The sequence below is a fragment of the Gallinula chloropus genome, assembly GCF_964237585.1.
Source record: "Gallinula chloropus genome assembly, chromosome: 3".
NCBI classification, from domain to species: Eukaryota; Metazoa; Chordata; class Aves; order Gruiformes; family Rallidae; genus Gallinula; species Gallinula chloropus.
In genome coordinates, this window is record NC_140087.1 from 73,436,085 (window position 1) to 73,460,711 (window position 24,627).

Consider the following 24,627-nt stretch of genomic DNA (forward strand, 5'->3'; position numbering starts at 1 on the left):
TACCTTGTTAGCACAAATTCATGGAGCTGGGGGCTTTCCAGGGGAGAGAACACAGAGCTGGTTTGTTACTGCAGAAAAAGAGCTAGTGACAAGGCACAGACAAAGGAGCTTCCAGGAGCAACATGTTCCAAAGGTGGGTTGGGAAATACAATTCCATTGTCCCGAGTTAGGATTTGGAACTACCTGGTAGGATAGAAACACCATGCTCTCAAAGCAAAGCAGAACTGCATCAAAAGCTGACTATACACACAGCGTAAAGTGTCCAAAAGCCAGTTGCCTGAGGATCGAAACAGGACACCAATTACTATCTCCCAGACCCTCCTCAGCCCAACAGTAAGCAAAAAAAAAAATCAACAAATAGATAACTATTCTAGTAGAGGACCATGTAGAGGACTATGCTGTAGTCCCAGCAGCCCCATCCCAGCAGACACACTGCCCTGACACTTCTCACTCAGGATCTGTGACCAAGTTGGTGGGCACACACGTGCTGGCCCCTTTAGATGCTTTAGATGCCCCTTGGACTCAGCTGAGCAGCACAGGCTGCCATGCTGTGGGAAGGAGGTGGCCAGCAACATTGGCATGTTCCTGATGGGCTTGTTTCCAGTTGCAGGAGGGCACAGCACGCAGCTCCGTCAGGGCAGTGCTGCCAGTAGGATTTCAGGATGTGTCAGGCAGGAAGGGAGAACAGGCTGCTGACACAAGTCGCCCACACGCATGACATTGGTTCACACAAGCCAATTTCAGAAAGAGTTGAGGAAGTGATTACCATTATTTCTACCTTTGCCTACTCAATCTTGTTGTCCTAGTTACCAGAGTCCTGGTGACTAAGGCAACCAGCCTTAGCAAGTAAGAGGCAGAACACAATGGGATGTAACACAAATATTTAAGATGGTTCTCAAACAGCAAAAGCAGAAACAAGCAACAGCACTTTTGTGTCCCTAGCATCACCCACTGCCCCTCGGGCTATTGCATTTCTCATCACCCTCCCCCAGGAGTTTGAGAATGGACACTCAAGCATGTTTGTGATATACCCAGGAAGCACAAGGCAGACTGTAAACCCAGCTCAAATGCCCAAGAGCTCCCCCCTGCATACCCCCTCTTCACGTGGCGAGTTAACTATACAGAACTAACACACAGAGTCTTGGGTCCAGAGTGAATTTGTGCTACCATTCAATAAACAGCTCTTTCTCTATCAGTGTATGGCCTCTGCAGCATCCAGGCTCCATGATTACAGTGTGCTGGAGCACTTCACACAGGCATTACAAAGCATCTTCAGCTGGGAATGGAGTAACATGACACTCCTGTGGTTTCTGAGATCACTAACAGCTCCACAAGAATTCAAGTCCCGATCACATATTTGCTCCTCTGTTATTTTTATCACAGACATACCATAGCCAGAACATCTCAAGGCCGTATACAGCTAAGTCAGAAGTTACTTTAGGTGAACTATGAGGCTTGGGTGGTATAAAGGGAACAACTACTGCAGTGACCAGGTGCCACAAAATGATCAGACACGTCCATCTGGCAGCAACCTAATCCCAGAAAAATATCTGTATTACAAGGAAGCACTGTTTGCTAGCACACTTAAAGCTCACAAGGGGTTGAGGTGATCTGGCACAAATAAGGTAGCTGAGGGTAGGGACGCTGACATTGACAAAGATCCACCTGCCACTATTATGTTGAGGCTGTTGAATTCTCAGAAGCTGCAAAAGAAACTTTGCAATGTCTGTGACCACATTTGGCTCTGTCAGCTTCACCTGCTAGGTATATGGGACAAAATAACACTGCACATCGCAGTAGGCATTAGCTGCAGCTGATTAGCCAAGGCCACTCCACAAAGTTCTACATCTTCCAGCTGCCCAACATGCATCACTGAGAGGTCTGATGGGAGCTAAAGGGTGAGATCCAAGCCCTGTGATACTTCCAGCTTCCCTAAGCCTCCCAGAGGAGCCGATACTTCTGCTGTCCACAGTCCACCATGACCTAAGAGCATATTCAACTACATATAAAGCCCAAAACATAAGCAACTCTTGCTGTCTTGGAACTCCAAACAGCATTTCACTAAGCTTAGGCTTTTCTCCATGACTGCTGTTAAACTTCACAGAAGCAGGAGGAAACTATGTGCTTTACACCTCAATCAAGATTCATAAAGAGACAGATCCTGTTGGACTGAAAACTAAACACTGGAAGAGCTTTTCATGAACTCTGCATGTTTAGCTTGACCTGAACATTAAGTACATAGTTGTGCCAGGGACCTTACAAGAAACATGAACATGAGACTATTATGCTGGGATGGGTGCTCAGATCCTGAAGAGAAGAAGAGAGAATTTCAATCCAGATATGTGCATAATATGCCACGATGCATAATAATGAGGATATGTTTAAAATTTCATTTAAAAGAAACAAAAAGATACTTTCATCTCTCTCCAACCTTTAATTTCCCTATACTCCAGCTGAGGCTACCATTTAATTAAACAGCTTCTTATCTGTTAGAAAACATCCTCATAAAACGGGAAGTTTCATTTTCTCCCTGGTGATTCACATTGTCACGCTCAAAGAGACATCCACCCAAGGCCTTGTGAGCATCCTCATGAGAAGGCGGCAGAGCTTCAGAAGGTTTGTGAGTACAAGGAGCCAGCCGTGCTGCAAGCTGAACTCAGAGGAGTGAAGGGGCTGCAGAGGCTGCATGTTTCAGGGAGGACCCCGGCTAAGAAGCATTAGGTCCTAAATTACCTTGGGAGCTTTAAAAATTCTGCCTTCGAGGGCTTAGCTCAAGGCCCTGTTTGAACTACACTCAAACAAACTTCAGAGCAACGAGCAGCCTTGCAGCAAGTGCCATTTAAAAGCCACGATTCTGCTGAAGTTACCAATACTTTTTCACCTAAAATGGGTTCAAACGTCTTCCAAAAAACCTCGGTTTAAATCGTGGTCTAACTCACCCCGACCTAAAACCATTAGGCCCATGAGACAACAAAACCCTTTAACTATGGCAAGAATAAGCAAGCAAAAGCAGCAGGCAGGATGGAGAGAGGCATCTCACTCATCTGCCTGGGCAGAAGAAGGGACGGCAGGCAGGCAGGGTGCTGCAGCTCCTTGGGAAGCTGGTGGTCTCTGCCCCTGCCCCTTCAGAGGCTGTTTTGCTCCTCTGTGGGGCAAACTGCCCCAAGGCCCAGCCCCCAGTTCCCCTCTCACAAGCAGGATGAAATAGCAAGGCTAATTGGGAAGCTGGGAGTGGGCTGGGGCTTGAGGGAACCTATGTAGGTTGCCACAGCAACTCCACAGATCCGAGTCACTGGAGACCACCATGCTCAGAAAAAGCAGACAGCAAAGCCCTTCTAGCACCTGGATGACAGCCAGTTATCCTGCTTTCTGGCAACAGGATTGCAAGCCTAAGTTCAACCCAGCTCAATCTTATGAATGTAAGATCTCCAAGAGACACCAGCAGCTGGGACATCTGGCACAGGCTTGGCATCCAGCAAAGCCAGGCTGTGAAGATACCATAAGGCCGATCCTTGAACAGCCACCGTGACCGATTCCTGTGACCGTTTTTCCATTTGAGGGAATGACACGCTGGAGATCTTTGGAGACTACACATCCCGGTTTCAGAGCAGCGTGCACATTGTGTGCAACACAAACAGCTTGTTCCCTGTTAAAAAGCAGCCTGAGCTGCTTCAGCACAACACGATGAAAACACAGAACAAGACCTACTGCAGTGAGTAGTCCTCAGAACCGCTTTATAAGGACTGACAATACCTCAGAGCATACCAGCCTTCCAGCATTTTCCAAAATCCCAGAAATAAAACTGGGCATTTTCCCTTCCTTCTTGTTTACATTGTCTCTCAAAGCTTGACCTTAAGGACCTGATTCTAAACACCTGGGTTAAGCCTCAGCTGGACAGGACTGCGATTCCTCTGGCTCACCATATTAGCAAGAGTCAGTACACTTAGTGCGATTGCTTCTGTCAGCTCCTCTGACTGCTTGTAACTGTCACGTAGAAAGTACAAATTATTCCAGCAGTTCTGGAGATAATGTGAAACATGAGGCATCTACCATTTCCATTTCTGTCAGGGCTGCTTTTGCCTCCCTCTGCAATATCCCAATTTGACAGCAAGTCCGGCCCCACTTGTGGTGATGTGGCAGCCACTGAGCACAGGCAAAACACAATCAACCCCAAACAGGGACACGCTTCACTGGCAGAGAAAACACAAGGTTTTAGCCTTAACTTCTCAGGCAAGAACAAAACAAACAGATTTAACCCAGCAAGAAGAAAGGCTATGAAATATGAAGGGGGGAAAAATAACCCAGAAGATACAGGTGACAACCCAGCTCTCGGGCAAAGACCTGGCACATGACCATGGCTACATCAGCTGCAGTCACCTCTGCTTCCAGGTTTGGTAGCACATGACACCCGCCCCCGGCTCTGCACGAACGAGCTCCGTGTGCACATCCTGTGTATGAATCAGCACCCCGTTTTTCCGGAGTAACGCTACTTACTCCTCAGAAGGCAGGCCAAGACGGTCTCCAGCGAGCTAGCTTTGTTTGAGTATCCTGCACAAAGGAGTAGTGCTCACAGGCACCACTGTGCTGGGTTTCAGGCTCAAGGTCTATTTCTCCCCTGGAAAAGGAAAGGCTTCAAGGAAAGGCTCTTCAGCTGTGGAACAAAGAACTGTGGGGGTTCAGCTGTTTCAGGCACAGTATTTTTCTTGATTTTGTACTGCTTTTGATAAAGCTGGTATCTGAGCACTACTGATCATCTGTCCAGCACACACCTCTGACTGAGAGCTGCACTCCCAATTGAACTGTCTCTAGCATAACGTTTCACAGCTCTACGAATATGCCTGCCACTCCCTTAACTGTACGCCAGGTACACCATGGCAATATGAGCTTAAAACACCTCTGTACCCAGGAAATTTTGTAGCAGGTTCAAACACAGCAAGAAATTATGAGCTCTTACACATGCACACACTGCTGCAATCTCCTTGGTAATCCCTATGATTCAGGGCGACTCTAGTATTCCTCCCTTCCTTCCTGCTAATGTACTTCCATCTCTGCAGGGAATTTTCTTTGAGGAGTCACCTGAAGAAGGTGCTGGGGAAGAGGACACTGGAAAACACCCATCAGAACTGGTGCTCAGTGAGAAAGACCTTACTCTACTCAGTTATCCTCCAAATCAGTTAACTGAAGCCAGACCAAACTAAAATGTAGAGAGGGCTATTTATCCACATTCATCAGTGGAATAAAAAGACATTTGTGAGGAAATAGAAAGGAGGGGTTAATCTGCCTGCACCAGGGCTAAATCAGAAAGACCTTTTCCTTACACAGCTGCCTCCCTGCCTACAAAACCCCACAGTTTCATTTTGCAGACCTCATGCTGCAGCAGCTTGTGCCCATCAGAGAGCAGGCAACGGGCAGCATCCCGCAGATAGGCATCTGGGGTAACACGTTACTGCCCATAGCCAGCTCCTGCCACTATGTCTCCAGGGGGCCAGACAGTTTGTTTCCAGGCTGGTTTTCAGGCCCTTGTAAAAAGCATTCAGAGAAACCAAGCATCACCCCAGTTCTCTGGGAACACGGAGATCCCTTTCGGAGAGTACGGGCAGAGAAACTGGTGAACTCAAGCCAGAGGCCCCACTGCCGCCTTCTCTACCCCCTGTGACTCCCCAGCACTACTGTGTGTTTGAACACATAACGCACTGACTCAACCTGCTGATCCAGCAATGAACAAACCCAAACCAAATAACGACTCTGTTCCTTCCAGGCCAGCACTGAGAGGGCCTGTGCCCCGACCCGTGCCAGAGGAAGGGTGCCAATCCCAAGCTGCGAGGCCGGCACTGCCAATTCACGCCGTCCAAGGCGTCACACCGAGTGCAGGTACAGTGGGTTTGGAATTTGGCCCGGGAAAGGAAGAAACCTGTCCCATAATTCTTCTGAAACAACCCAATGTGCATAAGCCACCCACAGGAAGCACTTTTAATGCCAACTACACCTATCACCCAGCACCCCAGCAGAAAGGCATGCAACTCAGCAAGGCTTCCAGTTAAGGTGAGACAAGGACAATTAGCTGCTCCGGGGTGCCTCTCACCTTTCCCTCCCTCAGCATACCACAGTGCTGACACAGCTTCACCCAGACCATACTGTTGTCTTTGAGAACTTGCATTTCACTTATTTTGTCCTGCTCCAAGTCCTGCAATCTGCTAAACAGATTTCTGTTGGCAACGCTGGCTGTGCTGTGATGAGAGCTCACACGACAGCTTAGGGTCACACATCCCAGCTACTTGCATTGCCCAAGATGGAAAGTGCCAAATAACACATATTCTTTGGGAAAAACAAAACAAAACAAAACAACCCTAACCCTAACCAAACAAATGCAAAAAACCTGCTGAAATTTGAGAAGATATTTATTAGAAAGCCATCCAGTGTCAGGATCTAACATGTCATCTCTTAAGGCTCAGAATGTAAGGGGTTTTTTTTTCCATATTTTTTTAAAAGGGGGTGGAGGGAAGGCAGGGAGGGTGTTAGTCTGAAAGGTCTGCCTGGCTTGGGCTCCTGCAGAGCATACACAAACACCACATTTGGTCAGGCAAACAGAAAATGGCAACACACCAAAAAAAAAAAACCAACAAACCACCCAAAAAAAAATGCCACAGAAAAATGGTCCATCATTTCTTCATGAGTAAGAAAATAACCTGGGCTGGTGTCAAGTCATCTCTGAAAGTTATTGCCTGTGTTGTAAGGGATGTCAAGAGAATAAAAGGCTCCCTGGCTGAAAACATGCCTGCCTCCCCCCATCCTGTATTGGATCCAACCCCTTTCAACAGACAAAGCAGGAAGTTCCAAGAGTAACTCCTCCAGCAACATAGTGTCCAATACTCCTTCTCAGGAGTGGAATTTAACAGTTGCAAAGCTCATATCAGCCACTTCAGAGTCACTGTTGCACTAAACAGCACCAGAATCTTTACGCTTAGAAACAAAGTTACAGCCCTTTGAAGAGCTCCAGTTCCCATCCCGAACAGCTCTGCCTGGATCCAGAGATGGCTCTTCCTCAGGTGGTTCCTCAGAAATTGTTTATTTTCCCAAAGCAAATCAGTAGGAGAGCGCTTCCCACTCAGGAGATACTATGATATTTGAACTGCAAATGCATCTTCTATCCCAGTACCTTCCCCAAACACCCAAAGCATGTGAACCAACCCTAAAAAGGGCGCCAGAGCAGCTGTAGGATTTACCACACAGGATGGTCAGCCAAACTTTCAGGCAACTTCCATAAGAGCTGTGGACAGTGTTTCTTTCTCTCTTGAGTTTGTGTGGCAAGGTTTTGGTAGTGGCAGGGGGCTACAGAGGTGGCTTCTGTGAGAAGCTGCTAGAAGCTTCCCCTAGGTCTGACAGAGCAAATACCAGCTGGCTCCAAGACGGACCCAACAGTGGTCAAGGCTGAGCCCATCAGCGATGGTGGCAGCTCCTCTGGGATAACAGAGTTTGAAAGAAAGAGAAAGAAAAAAAGGAACAGCAGCTTCTGCAACCAGGGAGAGAGGAGTGAGATGTGAGAGCTTGGCAGTCACCAAGGTCAGTGAAGAAGCAGGGAGGAGGTGCTCCAGCCACCGGAGGAGAGATTCCCCTTCAACCTATGAAGAAAACCATGGTGAAGCAGCCCATGGAGGATGATGGGGAGCAGAGATTCCACCCGCATCCCATGGAGGATCCCATGCCAGAGCAACTGGAGGCACCTGAAGGAAGCTGTGACCCAGTGCTGGAGCAGGGTCCTGGCAGGACCTGTGGACCCATGGAGACAGAAGCCCACACCAGAGCAGGTTTGCTGTCAGGACTTGTGACCCCATGGGGGGCTGTGCTGGAGCAGCCTGGTCCTGAAGCTCTGCACCCCGTGGAAGAGACCCACACTGGACCAGCGTGTGAAGAACTGCAGCCCATGGGTGGGACTCATACTGGAGTATGAGAAGTCTGTGGAGGGCTGTCTCCCCTGGGAGGGACGTAAGCTGGAGCAGGGAAAGAGGCAGAAATGGATGAGACATGTGATGAACTGACTGCAACCCACATTCCCCACCCCCCCATGCTGGTGTCAGGGAGGAGGAGGTAGAGAATTCAGGAGTAAATATGGCCCTGGGAAGAATGGAGGGGTGGAGGGAGGTGTTTTAAGATTTGGTTTTATTTCTCATTCTCCTACTCTGGTTTATGTAGTAATAAATTAGATAATTTTTTTTTTATGGTTGAGCCTGTTTTGCAACAGTAATCAGTGAGTGATCTCTCCCTGTCCTTATCCCATGAGTCTTTTGTTATATTTTTTCTCCCTTGTCCAGTTGAGGAGGGGGAGTGACAGAACAGGTTTGGTGGGCACCTGACCTCCAGCCAGGGTCATCTCACAACACTTTTCTCCATATGCCCAGGGAGAAACAGGTGAGAAGAAATGGTGGGAATCTGCTTGAGAAAAGCTTTTCTTTTCTGAGAAATAAAATTTGTAGTTGCCCAGCCCCCTGCTTTGCCTCAAAGCAATACAACTGATGGGAGATCAATATCTCTAGTAGATACTTCATAGCAGCTTGCATGCCCCTTCCTATCTCTTCTGGAAAAGAGGAGGCCAGGTAGGGTTTCAGGTGCACTGGAAGAGGAGGTTTCCCAGCAGGAAGAAGTACAGGTGAGGGATATTCACCCCTGGCAGTACTACTGCCTGGAAAGCTGGTATTTCTCCCCTCACTCACTGAGTGATATACCTCCTTAAACAAGACCAGAAAGCAAATTATCTCCTCTCTACCAAACATGTGCAAACTAACCCCACCTAGGCCCACACAAGAGAAAATGGAAGTTGGCTACAATGGATGAAGAAACAAAAAAGAAGTACTACCCTTCCATCAGCCATGTTTCAGAGTGGATTTTCATCAGACCCTCTTTCTGCCTTCCAGCTGAGCTGCTGCCAACTCTGGAAAGCCCCACCAGGCAATGGTCTTTTGTGAAAGGGCAGCTTCTGTGAAAGGGCAGCATCCTTGCCACATTACTCCATTCTCCTTCAGGCTGGTGAGAAAACAACTCCTACCAGCTTATCCCCTGCTAGGGATGTCAGCTTCCTGGAGTTAAGTGTTGGATTTGCACACAAATTCATGCACCCCAAACACCACTTCCACGCAGGCTTTTCCATCTGTGCTCCCAGGGTACACCACACTGCAGTCCTACCACCTTATGCTTGCTGTAATTCTCATGTGTTACTAAACTACTCACACTACAGGTGATTTAGGAAGGCAGCAAGAGGCTGGAAGTCTGCCAAAAGCCATTGAGAAACAGCTTGAAATGCATCCCAAAGGACAGAGGGTTTTAAAAAAAACCCTCAACCACACACCTCAGCTTTCTCAGATCTGCAACAAAGAAGGTGCAACCTAACACTCAACACGTTTTTGACAGTCTGGAGCTGTGGCCCCAGGAACTGCCTGCAGTCAGAAGCAGGATTTTACACCCAGTTTTATAACTGGATGTAGTCCAGTAATACACAGCATAGAGATAGATCCAATTCTAAAGCATATGTTCTAGAGGCACCTCACCCATTCCATCTAGAAGCTGTGGCCACCGAGAAACACACCACTTGTCCTGATGAAAAATTCCTTATTTTATTAGACACCTTCCTTCAGAGCAAAATCTGAATACACCTTTGAAATCAGATCTTTACTCCCCAGGAAAGCTGCCTTGATATTCAGAGGATGACATTTCCCAAAAAGCATAGCCTCAGCAGGCAAAGTAAACAAGAAACCAAAGCCTGCCCTAAGAACCACAAAGCTTCCCAGGAAACCTCCTGCTATGAATGCAACAGAAAACACAGGCCAAATTCTGCAGGGGTGAGGAAGAAAGAAGAGCAAGGAAAAAAATAGCCCTGTGGGTCCTGGGCAACTCTAAACACTTCTGTTCCCAGGTGTGCCCACTTGGAAGAGCAAGAATTTTTCTTAGTCCCTTGATGTCTCCAGGCTTTCCATTGCAGAAGGAAAAGGTATTTAGGCAGACGTGTTGTCGACCTGTGTACATGCAGGAGGAGAGCTTGTGAGGTTTGCTCCCCAAAGCACAGCAGGTGTAAGTCAGAGGGATGGATGCATTCTGTTTAGGGGAATTTGCTCCAATTTTGTTCTCCATGGTAGTGAAAGAGCATGGTGAGACTCAGCACAAGCAGTAAGTCTCTATGTTTCAGGCTGTAAACCTTAAGACAGCACATCAAAACCAAAGCCAGGCCATACACGATTGACAACGGCTGCACATCTAAATGCAACACAGCACAATGCTGAAAAGCTCTTTTGAATCTGTCTTACAAATTCCCAAGCCTGAAGATCTCTCTGCTACCCTGTTTCACCAGCCTGGCCATTTTACTACCAGGTCACTAAGAACTGCCATTCCACACCATCTGTCATTAGCAGACCTACCGAAGGAACAGTGTGTTCAGGAGCTGCTTCTCCTCCCAAACATCACAGGCTGTCCATGCACAAGAACAAGGTCATTAGGCATAAACCAGACTCCTTCCCTCAACGCCACTTTTATCTAATCCTAAACATTAAGGCTTAAACCCTTCAAAACATTTGTATCATAGCTGAAATACAGAAAATCTCAAGGTCATAAAAAAAAACTGAAAATAGAAAGGGAAGAAAATTAGCAAGTGCAAAGTGTGACTGGCTGTCACCAAACCTCACCCACCCATTATATGATCTGTGTGTTGCAGGAAACAGAGAAAAGCTTGGGAGCTGTGGGAACCAGAGAGATGCTGAGCTTGTGCTCCTCTGCTGCGCTTTAAGCGACACAGCTGCAAAATGGCTTTGGGTTCCATAGGGCAGAAGAACACAAACATCTTTGCCCCCTCTCCCTAGACCCACACCAGAGATGTGGCTGGTACCAGATAGAAACCTGTTTGCTTTAAATTAATGTACTGCTTTTCTCAAGGGCTGAGCACCTCTGTCCCAGGATAAGGAGGATGGTGCACAACACGCAGAGGATGGTTCAGGTGTGATGTCCAGGACAAGCACACCAGCCAACACTCTGCACAGACAGGTGCCTCAGAGGTAGCGTGCCAGGTACTGCCTCCATCACCACGTATCATTCAGAAGCAGCAAATGTCACTTCCAACCCCATGAGCATCCTACAAGTATCGAAGCTAGGCACACAGAGCTGGCACTCCAAAGAGAGCCCACAAGTACAGGGAGAAGCAGGAAGGACCAAGCTCAAATTCAAAGGTCTTTTGCACTCTGTGCATCTCCAAAGTGTCCTTGGCTAGGGGTGATAACTTGTCACTGAGGTCTTTCATGGGGGGAGGGGGGGGGATGTCTCTGTGTGTGTGTGTGTGTATGCACACATGTGTTCCAGTTACCTACACAAAGAGCCATAGATGCTCTGCAGAACACACACCACATATTTTGTTGGAAGAAAAAATTTGCTGTTGGGAAAAAGTAGTGTTCGAAAATCTCCTTTCAGGCAGTCTAAGGCTCTACCTCCCATTGCCAGAACGAAGCAAGTTATTTCCCCTTCAGTGACTTCACTTCCCATCATCAGTCGAGAACCAAGAGCCAGGACACTGAAGAGGTACTTCTAGAAATCCTTTCCTTCCCCCCCCCCCTTTTTTTTTTAATTAAAGAAGATTGTGTCTTTTTAGCATTTGTTGTTCTACCTGCTGCTGCTTCTGAGAAAGTCCCTCACCTTGTTCTCTGTCCTACTGCTTAGACAGAGAAACTGTATCAGATACAAATTCACCTGCACTGTTGACAGCTCAGGGATCCTTCTAGAGGGCTGTCAGCAGCAGATGTTTGTTCTGCATAATGGGAATTGAATTCTGAAACCTCACACTACTTATACCATCAAATATATCCAGTGCTGGCAAAACAACACATAACTCTACAGTTCCTTTCCATACTGTCTTTCAGGATGCTGTACTGTTGCCTGTCACAAGGAAGATGCTCTGTAGAACTGTCTGCATCTGGACACCTGAGACTGTAATCACCCTGGAAGAGATCTACACGGCACACTTCTAACCTCAACAGAAAGTCTGGCTTGAAATCACATCTACTCTGAAGGCAGAGACCACAGAGCTTCTCTTTACACAAAGTTACCTTGGATTTTAAACCTTGATCTACTTAGTTCTGCCTTCTTCCCCAAAAGAGTTCCAACATCCTGCACATCTCACAGCCAGGTCTCCTTGAAAAGTCATTTACTCTTAGAGTATGAGGAAAAAAAAAATAGGTTTTAATTAAGCAGAGTTATTAATCTATTGTCACTTGGGACCAGAAATCTATTCATATTCATGTCAATAGGAATGTTTGCCACCACAATCAGGACCAGACAGAAGTGCCTCACCGATTTTCAGAAGAGAATGTAAGATCTTCTGAGGACCAATAACTAACTGCTCTGCCTTCTGTTCACAGCAGTTTACCTGAGATGTTGACCACTTCTGCTATTCCATCACCCAACAACTGTTGCTTTTCTGCATCTCACCCAAACACCATTCCCTTGGCACAGACACAAGCTATTGCAGTCTACAGCCCTGGTTTTTTCATACCTCACAGCTCTGCTAGCTGCCCAGAGGAGAAATAACCATGGCTGCAGAGGTAGAAGTGGTGTTTGGAACATGCTTTTCTAGATTCCTCTTCTCAAGAGGGAGGAACTATCATAATCTGCTAAAAGCTCTGAATTTCCCCCAAAAGACACATCTGTGAAAGAAGTGTCCAGGTCACTTTAAAAAGAGATGCTGGAGAACCCAGTGGCAGCCAGGCAGTCATCCCTTACCCAGACAGATAGACAGGACTCAAATTTTGGGGCCAACTGTTCACATGCAAACTCTAAGAGGTCAGTGTGAAGCCTCATTACCAGTTTCTTCAGGTAATGGTCAAGGTACGGAGAGGACTGGTGATTTCCTGTGCAGACAACACATCCCTGCCTGCGAGGGTATGGAACCGACTTCTCTCTTCTAACTGGGGCCCAACAGTGGCAGGATTAAAGGATGGCAGTAACTGGATTGCTTACTGCAGCCACAAACAATAATAAGGTTAAGAGATTTCCTTTCCCTCCTCCTGGCTAGGCTGTGAGTAGGCAGAAGTTATAAGGCAGTGGGGTGGCTGCTAAGCCTTTCCTCCTCCAATTGCTTTAAGAGGGGTGTTTAGGGTTGTTGATTTTGACTCCTACTCACGGCTGGCACTTCTCACTTCACTGGTTTGAAGGCACATTTAACTATGTATGCAGGGAGCAAGTGCACCATGCTGCACAAACAATGAATGAAGCAGGCTCCTTGAAACTGTTCACCCATCACTCTGCATCCTTTCACATTAAATGCCCACACAGATGCATCACTGGGAAGATAACCACTCAATTTTTGCTTAAACTACTGCTGCTAGTCATGAAGCAGCTTAGCCTGGAAACACACCATTCTCTCCCACTCTCTTTCCCACACTTACATTGTCTCTTTCCTGGCTGTCTTCTCTCTTTCCCCCCATCCCCCTCCCCGCCCCAAGCTCTCAATACCACCCCACTGGAAAAAGACAGCAAACCTTGAGGATGGTTGAAAGTTATCTCCACAATGGACCCAGGCACATCAGCCTGAAAACAGGCTTGGAAGAGACTCAAGTTCTCCCTGACAGGAGACCTAACAGGTCCTCTGACCTCCCTCTAACCACTGATTTCTCTGAAACATGGTTCTCTGGTGCAGTCACCCTTGACAAGCCAGGAGAAAATTGGCCAAATAGATCAGAAGTTGAGCGAGTTGGATGGACACTGTGTGTTTTCTTAGAGGCTTCCTGTGTGGCAGCTACATCTCACAACTGTTTGCAGTGTTACTGGCAATACCCAAACATTTGGGGAGCAGGAAAATAAAAGGGGAATTAATTGAGGACAAACCATTCCAGATGACTGTCACACCCCACCATGGGCGCAGTAGAGTTGCAGTGATATAACCACATCCCCCCGGCTGGCTGCAGTGAGACTTCCCTGCTTTTACAGGAGGAAGCAATTAGGCATTAAGATCTGGTTCCAGGCAGAAAGGGAAAATTTAATCAGTCTCTGCCACTTTTTAACTGCTGGATAAATCACTTCACCTCTGCTTCCCCCTCACCCAGGTCTATCCAAAGCATGAGGTAAAACCCCCACAGGACAGGCAGCGTTTCATTACAGCACGTTACATCACGTAGCATCTACCACAACAGGATGCAAGACTCTGATGTAGCCTCCTGGCACCTCCTGTCACACCAGCTGATTTCCAGATAATAAACACATTGTCAAGAAGCATCTCCTGAGGAAGCATTAGGATCTGCCCAGACAGCCTGTCCCTGCATGCTGCTCAGTCACACAGCCATTAGCTTCTCCCATGCTCTGCTGCAAGCTATGCAGACATTAATTGCCCCTACCAGCACCAACGTCTTTCCTCAGCACTGAGCCCCTAAAACCTCAGCACAAAGTCAAAAATAATCTCAGTTGATTTCCACACACTGCTCCTCAAACCTTCCCCCAGAGCCCACCAGTTCCCATGGTCCTCTGAGCCTGTCCAGGGAAGTCTCAGCCAGCAGCATCCAGATGAGACAGCAGGGAAAACTCAGCTGGTGACCTGGCTCTCAGAAGGTTTCTCCCCAGTTACCCCCTTCTGAGCACCTGCAGCCTTCCTAGCCCATCTCTCCAGCCTGTGGAAGCCAGGAAAGAACCCACAGCCACCTCCTCTAGCTTCAGCTTTGTCTCTCCAGCCCAGGGAAACACACAAGAGCAGCCTTACAAAGCTCTGTTTTTACCAAGAAGGACAGATTTCCTTTATGAGTACTGACACCATGTTGCAAGACATTGGCTTTGGGAGCAACCCTGCCACACCTCAAGATCACTTCTGCTTTGCAATACAACTCCACAGTTGTCCTAGCACACACAAGGAAACTGCAACGCTGCAGCATGGGAACTACCAGCTGGGAACAACGTGGGGAGAACGGGAACATGAGTCATAGCTGTAGCTTTGGACAGGGAAAGGGTTATTTGAACTGGAGGAAGAGCAAGCAACTTCAGATCCTGGATCTGAAACTAAGCTTTACTTCAGCGTCCAAAACTGCAAGGTCATCTTTCTGCTCTGTTTTCAAAGTTAGCCTTTCAACAAAAAGCATGTGACCAAATTCATTGCCACTGCATCACTGCCTCCCTAGAAACGTTTGAAAGAGCTGACTAAACAACCCACAGGCCAGTGGTAGGGCTACGTGCTGCAGCAAACTTTTAAAGATTGTACTTTTTATAGGCAACATGAAAGGGGGCATTGCTCAGAAAATACCACCTCTTTCCCTCTTCAACTGGTCATTGCTTTACTTACGATCCCTCTGTTTGAACTTCCAGTGATTTACTTGGAGTCTGCCCAAAAGCAACCTCCCAGCAGACAGAAAAGAAGTGGAAGCACACCAACCTTCTCTCATTTTAGCCATGCTGAAATCAGGCACCAGCATTGCTAAGGGCTAACGCCACAGAGTTTCTTTCACAAGCTTAACAGATTTTGAGCTTTTCTATCTACATCCACAGCAGGATTCCTGCACTGGCTGGCCCCAGATCCAAGGCTGCTTTAGCAGAAGATGCCACAAAAGATGCCACGCATGGCCAGGCGTGGATGCACCACACCTCCACCCAGCCACAACACTAGCAGTCTGCCACCATACCTGTTGCTAAACCACCCCCTCACCGTGTCTGCAGGCTAAAACAAAACTGTGTCAAAGAATTAACCACCACAAAGCAGTGAGTGATTGCAAAAATCACCACTTGCAGCCTTGTCTACAGGAGGAAAAGAACAAGTGCTCAGGACACAGTGACAAGTACCTTCCAACCACGTTTGGAAGTGCTAATGGGAGTGAGGAGCAGGCTACCTCTTAACACTCATCACCTGGCAGGGCTTGCTGAGGTATACCTCCAAGTCAGCTGGAGATGTGCCAACGCAGCCAAGCTGGAAAAAGCAGTGAAACGAGGTCAAAGTCAGTTCACTGATCCACAGCAGCTTCCTCCAGTTCTCTGCTACGAGCATTTGTTCAGCTGCCAATAGATACCTGTCCGGAGAACCCTGCTACGGTGACTTAAAACATCCTCCATCATCCAGACTATCCTGGCAGAGATGTCCATATATGCTGACAGAAAGGTGAGGTGAAATACAGCGGCTTCAGTGATGCACAGTCTGGCAATTTTCCTACTAATGGTGAACACAGAGTGAAGATTTCATTACAGTTTGCTGTTCTGAAGCAGGAAACCCACCAAACAGCCCATCTGTTTCCTTTGCTGTTACCTTGAGCCAGTTAAGCACCTTAGATCTGACTACCTGCAGGCTCAGGAACACGCTGTCATGGTAAGATACATCTGGGAAGAGAGCATGGGAAGGGACTGAAGTGATACAATAGCAGTGACACAGGCCCATGGAAGAGACCAGCGTGGGGCATCCATTTTGGAGGCTTCTTCATAACTGTAAGGAAAAAAATATATTATATAAAAAAAAAGTTAATTCTGTAAGTTGCATGGTTAAGATTCTTCACTCAAAAGAATGATTCTCACCAAAACTGGTAAATTTGTGCACAGGCTTTTCATCTACTTGCAGCACAAGCTGTCACTAACCAGAGCCCGTACAACGCAGTTCTCTGCTCAGATCCTCATGGGTAGAGCAGGTCCTTGAAACGAGGGGTAACTCATCCATGCTTCCACACATCAGTATTGCAATTATCCCCAAAGAAGTATGAACATTTCATCAATACACAAGTGAGAGAAACAAATTGTAAATGCAGAGTAATGGGAATGTTGTCCTTTCGTCTGACTGGAGATCACGGCAGGGAAAAAGCTGGAAAAGCTGATGGACAAGAATAAAGGGGGAAACGAGTAAATTATTCATACACACAGCATGCTGTGAAATTCAAATGGACATCCTGAGTCTGACAAAGAAGCTCCCAAGAAATGAAGGCATACTTGGAGCAAGCAGCCACAAGCACGAGGGGAGAGAAGACTGAAAGAAATGTCAGCTTATGAGACTGTAATTTAGGGAAGCACATACAAGAAAATTCAGAAAGTCTAACAAAACAAAAACCAAAACCCAACGCTGATATTCATTAACAGTGAAAAAAACCTTAAAATCCATTAAAAAACAACCCAAGCACATCAAGAACATAGTCCAGCTGAAAAGCACATGGTTTACAAGAACAAGATGTGACCATTGCAGCTTCACAACAGTCCCTAAACTGTGAGGAATAAAAAAAAAGGCAAGCTACTTTGAAAAGAGAAACCTTAGGATTCAGGACTAAAGATTACTCACTTCCAGGTGTGTGAGGCAAAACAGAAGCGAGGAAAAACCGTTGAGAATCATGCAGGAGGCTTTTGAGGGAAGGAAGCAAGGAGAAGAAAGCAGAGGTATTGGCAAGGTAGGAAATAGATGGACTATTCTATGCTAGAAGATAGCTGAAGGAACACAGGGGGAAACGCAGAACAAATACAAGGGAGCTCTTCTAAAAATACATAAATAATGCAAGTCTTGAAAACCCCCATCTAAATAACAGGGATTTGGAAACACCACTTGAAACATTAACAAAAACCAGACAGCAGATAAAATCAATGAGAAGCCTTGGGTAAACACGATCTTCTTCCCCCGGTAGAAAACTCCCCTGGTATTAAAGAACAGGAAAGGAGTAGCGGAACTTTTTACAAGGGAGTTACTCTAACCCTGCTACCACTGTAAGAGTGCAACACATAACCCTTCGTGACTTTCAGTTTTGGAAAATGGAACCAAAGCTGTGAGTTCTGCCATCACCCCAAACTGCCCGGGCTGATGAGAAAGAATTTAGTTATCATTTGCACAGGATTATAAACAAAAGTTAAAAATACATGGCTGGGCGTGGAACCTGAACATCATTTTTCCAGGAGGTGGTCCTACATGCACTGGCTTTGGATCTCATGCTACTTAAGATATGCTCACACTGGAGAATAAGAAGGATGATCATAGAATGGTCTAGGTTGGAAGGGACCCCAATGATCATAGAGCTCCAACCCCCCTGCCACAGGCAGGGCCACCAACCTCCAGGCCTGGATCTACACAAGGTTGCCCAGGGCCCCATCCAACCTGGCCTTGAACACCTCCAGGGAGGGGGAATTTACCACCTCTCTGGGCAGCCTGTTCCAGCACCTCACCACTCTCTCTGTAAAAAACTTCCCCCTAATATCTAATTTAAACCTTCCTTCCTTTAGCTTCAATCCATTCCCCCTTGTCCTGCCATTGTCTATCCTTTTAAAAAGTTGATTCCCCTCCTGTTTCTCTGCTCCCTTCAGGGACTGGAAGGCTGCAATGAGGTCCCCCCACAGCCTTCTCTTCTCCAGGCTGAACAAGCCCAGCTCCTGCAGCCTCTCTTCGTGGGGGAGGTGCTGCAGCCCTCAGATCATCTTTGTGGCCCTCCTCTGGACCAGTGGAAGTGTAAAATCAGCTTGAGTAGGGAAATAAGAAGAGCCTATAGAAACTAGAATAGCAGCCAAAATGCAACAGGAGTTTTTAATTACTAAACAGAATCCCTCACTGGGTTTGGTTACATGAGATGTGAGAAAGAGGGATCACAAGAGGTGACAGCAGGCAGTAACTTATAAAGGTGATGGCATTGCAAGAGGCCTGCAGAAAGCACCAGAGTGATTTTGGGCTGCATGCACGGAGGCTGAATCACACTGCAGAGTAGGGAGGGGTCCCTGTGGCCACAGTTGCAGTGTGTTACAGCACCTGAAATACCTCATCTCTCCTTCGGGACCACTGCAATGAGTATACTGAAACACCCAGGCAAAGCTTCACTTATCTAAGAGGCTTCTAACTACAGGAGCTGTATGGCTTAAGCTGTCTGCTTCCCCAGAGGCGCTGGCAGGTTACTGGGGCCACGTGCTACGCAGGGGAGTAAGATACTCTCACTTCCTGTTTCCCAAAATAGTATCCACCAGCTTTGATGCAGTTAAAAGAAAAAAAAAAAAACCCAACCCAAACCAAAACAGAAGCGTGGCTTCCCCATCAGTTGGGATGCTGAAAGCTCAGACCAGATGAGAACACAAGGTATTCAGAAAACATCCTTGCCCAGACGCTCGTGGGGCAGCTGTAAAATGCAGCGTGGTTCTCACCTCTTGCTCTTGTTTGGAATTAAGTCCTACTGAAGCTGACCGGGGGGCATGTGTGCAACCTAGAGTCACCCCACTTGCAGACAAAACCGACCCAAAAGCATCAGCACAGATTTCACTGAGGAATGGAACTGCTACAGGAACCATCCTGGCGCTCGGTGATTTATTCTTTTGGCGGGATAAATAGGCCAGGGGATGCCCACCCCAGAGGAGGGTGTGCTGTGTGTGTCCTGCCTGGCTGCTAGCAACCAAGCACCCCTAACCAAACGTGCCAGAAGCAGGATGAGCACTCAGAGCATACGAGTGCACTAAAAAGAACAGCAGCGTTTTTGAGAAGCCATCGGACAACTGAACTAACACAGCCCAGCTGATGAATGGAACAACTAGACAGCAAGGCTGGGAGGCAGCGCAACAGGTACTTCAAATAAAATTAAGCCTTTGGGAAAGTCGCTATTAATATTCTGAAAGGGGCACACACACACACTCACCCCCTCCCATCAATCACATTGGCAGGAGACACTTGTCCCTAATGTCCCTAAGTTCCACTAACAAGCAGCAAGAAGGAATAAGGGACACTGACCCAGTTGCTGTAGGCTCAGAAGGGAAGGAGAACGCTGACGGAGGAGAAATCCCAACGTGCTCCTCTGTGACAGACACGGCACAGAGCGCGGCAGAGGGGATGGCACTTCGGATGCGCTGTGCTGCAGGCTTGTAGCCAAGCCCACAACACTAGGAATAATAAGCCACCCAACGGCTGTTTAGAACATTTTGTTTTCTATACAGGACTAAAAGGAAATCATAACTCAAACACAGCAAATGTCACCAGTTCCATGAGACTGCTTCCTTACAAGAAACTGCGGCCTCTCCCAAGCACTCCCTGTCTGGAGCGACTCGTGTTTGTCACGGCATCATAGTATCTCTTGAGGGAACAATCTGGAACCATTTAACATTCCCAGAGGTGCAACTCTGTAGCTTACCCAAACACAGCAGATTTTGCTGCAGTTGGAAGTTTACCATGAAAATGCCTGATTTACCGAGGAAACCACTCAAGAGCATCTCAGGCATATAAATACATGTTATTCCAGCTGGAAGAAGTGTTTCTTAAAGGAGCACCCAGCTCAGAGGCTCTTCAGCAGCGAGTGAAAGCAGAGGAAAGCACACAGCCAGCTGTGCAAACGAAGGCTTGCCGTGCTCTCCACGAAATCTCAGGTACCAGCCCCTGCCTGCCTAGGCAGGACAAGGGGACAGCAGGGGTGAGAACACCCACCTCACGGCACTTGACAGCATCACTGCAGCCGATGCTCACGGGACGCTTCCAGATGCGCTCGCAGGGAGTGCTCTCCTTCCAAGACGACGCCCGTTAGGTGTGTCTGTGACTTTCCAAAGCACAGGTTTGGAAGTTTTCAGGCAAGGGAACTCAGAGCATCTCCCTGAAACATCACACCCTGGAGGTGGCCTGAACACCGTCTTCCCAAAGCGAGCACAAACCACATGCACAAGTCAGCACTCTCCTAACTACCAGCGAGCAGGAGAGACACCCCGTCCAAGCAGACGGTGTGGGTGGCAAGCAAGACTTAAAACGCCTCGGAGTTCATGCATCCTGCTGGGATAGGAGGTCCTCTGGACGACGTGCAGTGTGACTGAGCCCTTGCCGTGCCGTTCAAAGCACAATGGGTACAGGTGGGACCTGCAGTCCGAGCTCGACGCCGCTGACGCAGTAGCCAGAATACAACTCGGATCTCACCTCTTAACTAGAAAGGAGACGACTTATCACTGAAACGACATCCACGTAACGACGAACACAACAGCTGTGTCATGGAAAAAGGGTGAGAGTGAACACAATCACACCACCTTATCTTGTTTCCTAATTAAGAGCTTGCATTTACAGGCTCTCACATATCAAGGGGGGGGTGCGGAGGGGGAGGAAAAGCGGTTCTATTAGCAGAGGCTGAAAAATACTGCTCCTTGGAAAGAAGGCAGCCCCAAGAATGTTTGCACAGAGTCCTTACGCACATTTTTTTTTTGTTGTTGCCAGACGTGCTGTCTGCCCAGCATACAGAACAATAAAAACACAGCAAGGCGTTACCTTGATGTGGACAGACATTTTACTTCGGCAGAGCTCTCATTCATTAATTACAGCCTCCACACAGCGAACACTTGCTACAGCCCTCAAGGGTGCTTATTATAAAGACACTTTCGCCGCCTCGTAGCACCACTACGAAGATGAAGATAACTGTGAGTGGAATTAAGGCTGGCTGGTTGACTGCTTTAGCAAAAGCACGCTTCACACTCTGCAGCATGAATCAATCAGGATTGCTTTCCTTGTAAGGCACCATGATGGGAAGGCAATAATCCCTGTCCCGGCGGGTAGCCTCACCGAAGATGCAAAGAGCATTTTACTTGGTTTCCAGGCGTTCACTTCCTTCTGCCTCTCTGCATAATAGCCCACTGCCCAGAAAATTCTGCTCTGCCTCCCCCCGGAGAGCCACTCGAGCCAAAGGCAGCTGGGCCAAGGTTATGCTTACTCAGTTTATAGGAAGGGCACTCAGAGTTCACAGATCTCTCTCGACCTAGTCCTGAAAAGAGAAAGACCCCAGGAGGAGAGATGACACCTCCATTCCAAGAACAAGCAACTTCCAAAACCAAACGAGAACTTAGTTCGGTGGCACATTCCTGATTCAATGGGAGATATTTGCATTACAGGCAACAGTTCATCTTAGAAACCAAGATCCTCCTAGAGAACCTCAGAATCATACCACTGAACTGTCCCGTACACTGGGCTCACACTGCCTATTTTTACTGGCCCAGACTGCCTCTTCAATACCCTGAAGGCCTGTACACAACCTCCCACCAGTCCTGCATTAACAGCCAACCCCACAAAGGCTGATCTGACCCAGTCCATTTGCAGAAAATGAAACATCCAAGAAGCAGCGTGGGAACAAGCAAAGACTTAGGACAGAGTGTAGAAAAAGCAAGTACATTCTACAGCATTAAAATCAGCAAAAATTTCTTCCTCGCCTACTTATCCATAGGGCTGGAAGAATTGAGAATCACACATGCATAAGAGATGGAGAGACCCAAGGGAGAAGGATTATTGCCCTTGAATGGATATTATTTTGCCACTGCTACCACTCCCAGAGCACAGTAAGACTCGACACCGCCTATGCTGGGCACTGGGATGGTACAGCAGAGTTTCTATCTTGAAGACCACGGCATCAAGATGAAAGATTACACAAGCAGATTAGCAGAGGAAGAACGTGGGCAAGCAGTAAGCAAGCCCAGGGCACAGGTACACCACTGACCCAGCTCAGGTCTGGGGCCTGATTCTTCCTTTAGCCTCAGCGAACACGAACTGCTGTGTAATAGGTGCTCACTTGTGACCTGCTACCTTGGGCTAGCTGAAGACTAGAAAACACAGAACCACTGGTCCCACACCAGCCACAGCGGCCTGGCAGGGCTTCTCCAGCCACTACAGGCACAGCAGCACATCCTGTTACAAGCTGGGGCCTCTCAAGGAAGAATCACCTTCCATCAGGTTCTTCCCATCCTAACAAGCGTCGCACTTGAAGCGATTTCCAGGGATGAAATTCCAGATTCATTCTAGAGGTGTCTCCTCCAGGGTGGTGTGTCAGATGGCTGTCCCCCACCGCTACCAACGCACAAAGAAGTCCCACACATTATTAGAAGGGGCAGCTACACCATGCTCATGGAAACCATCCTTGTGAGAAGGTTGGGGATTCACCAGGCCAAAGAACAGTGCTCCAAACAACTTTCAAAGTGGTGACACACCATTTCTGCTCACCCGCCAGCAGCCCACCACCCATGCAGCCCACTTCTAAACTCAGTCTCACTATTCCCAGCCATCCTGTCTTCGGTTTGCCCACAGCAGTTCCTCCTCTCTCTAGCCCTTGCAGTATTTCCATTTGTGAAGACCATGTAGGTACACCTGCTCCACCGGCGCCAAGTTCTGTGCTCCTCACCTGCGACTTCTTTCCACAGGAAGCCAACCCAGTAATTATGCCCTGCTCCCCAAATTCCAGCTCGGGAATTACCTACCCACAAATAAACAATACCTGAAGTCACTGTAAAGCGATGGAACGATCACTGCTTCCTGCTCCGCGCAACCGCCTCAGCATGTGTCATCAAAACGTGCGCTGGCTTTTCACAGACACATGTTGCAAAATCCTCCCCCTTCGCTCTGCCCAGAACCTCCCTGGGCATCACAAGCACACAGGGCTTTCTCTACTAGCTCAGAGTAATTCAGAACATCTCTATTCTGGCACATCTAGCCACTCGGTCACCATGCACCTCCCTACTCGTCAACCTTCCGAAGCCCCTTCATATAAAGGCTGGTGTTCTTCTGCCTGCAGGAATGGTTATTTTCCTCCTCTTGAATTTTACTCCAGTAGCTTTTGTGCAGCACTAGAATATACCACTTGCAAGCAACACACCGCAGCCCAGAGGCACACAGACCCGGAGTAATGTCTTGAACACGCCCCGTAAGGCTCAAGAGAAGACCTCCTGATCAAGAGCTGATGGGCAAGCCAAGACACCTACCCCATCAGCGCATCCACCACCTCGGGCTCCAAGACAAGGTCTTTGCATTCTTCCCACACGCACATCTAGCCCAGACGTACCTTTCACCGTACCGCCAGCAACACTGCCTGCACCATTTGGCTCGCCTTCCAGCTCTGCCCCGGATAAAGCCGCGAGTTCAGCTGGCCACCCAGGAAACCCTCCCTGATGCTCCCCGGGGCGCAGGTAACCCCACGGGCCCCTGGGCGGCAGGTGGCTTCAAGCGACCATCTCCCCCCGAGGCCACCCCGCTCGCTCCAGGGGCGGAGAGGCGGCTTTTCGGGAGCGGCGTGACCACGACGACGCGCCCGGCGCCCAGACCCGACACGGCCATCACGGCAGGCACCAGCCACAGGCCGCAACATGGAGTCAACGCAGCCGTGGTCCGGTGCCGGCACACCCAGCCCCGCCGGCCCCCGGTGCTGCCGCCGCTCCCGGGCAGCACGGCGGGGGAACGGCGGCCGGAACCGCCGACCGACCGCCGCGCATCCAACCAAGGCCCAGCCGCCACCCAAGGGCCCGGCCCGGGAGGGCAGGGATGCTGCAGGAGCCGCCGATCCCGGGGGGCGCGGGGGGAGGGGGAGAGGGGCCAGCCGGGGACCGCCTCCTCCCCTCCCCGCCCCTGCCATCCCCGGCCCCGGGCTCCCCAGGCCCCCCGCCCCGCAGCGGAGCGGGGAGGCTCCCGGCGAGGCCCCGAGCGGCGCGGCTCACCTGGGCACGCAGCTCGGCGCCGAACGGTCGATCTCCCAAGTGGCAAAGAGGTTCATGGGCACTGGGACCGGCCCGGGGCCGGCCATCGCCATCGTCGTCGCCGCCGCGGCCGCCCCGCCGGCCACCGCCGGGGGCCCCGCGGCGGCGCCCGAGCCCAACGCGCTGGTCGTCGCCGCCGTCGCTGCTGCTGCTGCCGCCGCCATCCCGCCGCTGGCGATGGGGGGGGGGCGGCCCGAGCCCCTCTCCTCAGCGCCGGCCTCCGCC

At 48.9% G+C, this 24,627-nt stretch overlaps 1 protein-coding gene across 1 annotated transcript in view; it reads right to left on the bottom strand.

Moving 5' to 3' along the window:
- The window catches only part of LOC311190452 (phosphofurin acidic cluster sorting protein 1-like), a 71,300-nt gene extending 46,830 nt beyond the window's left edge, over nucleotides 1–24,470 (bottom strand). Inside the window, exon 1 of the mRNA XM_084262366.1 lies at nucleotides 24,364–24,470. Coding sequence (XP_084118492.1) covers nucleotides 24,364–24,455 — 92 coding nt within the window. The 5' untranslated portion in view covers nucleotides 24,456–24,470. The remainder of the gene's footprint in view (nucleotides 1–24,363) is intronic.
- Between the last annotated feature and the right edge of the window lie 157 nt (nucleotides 24,471–24,627).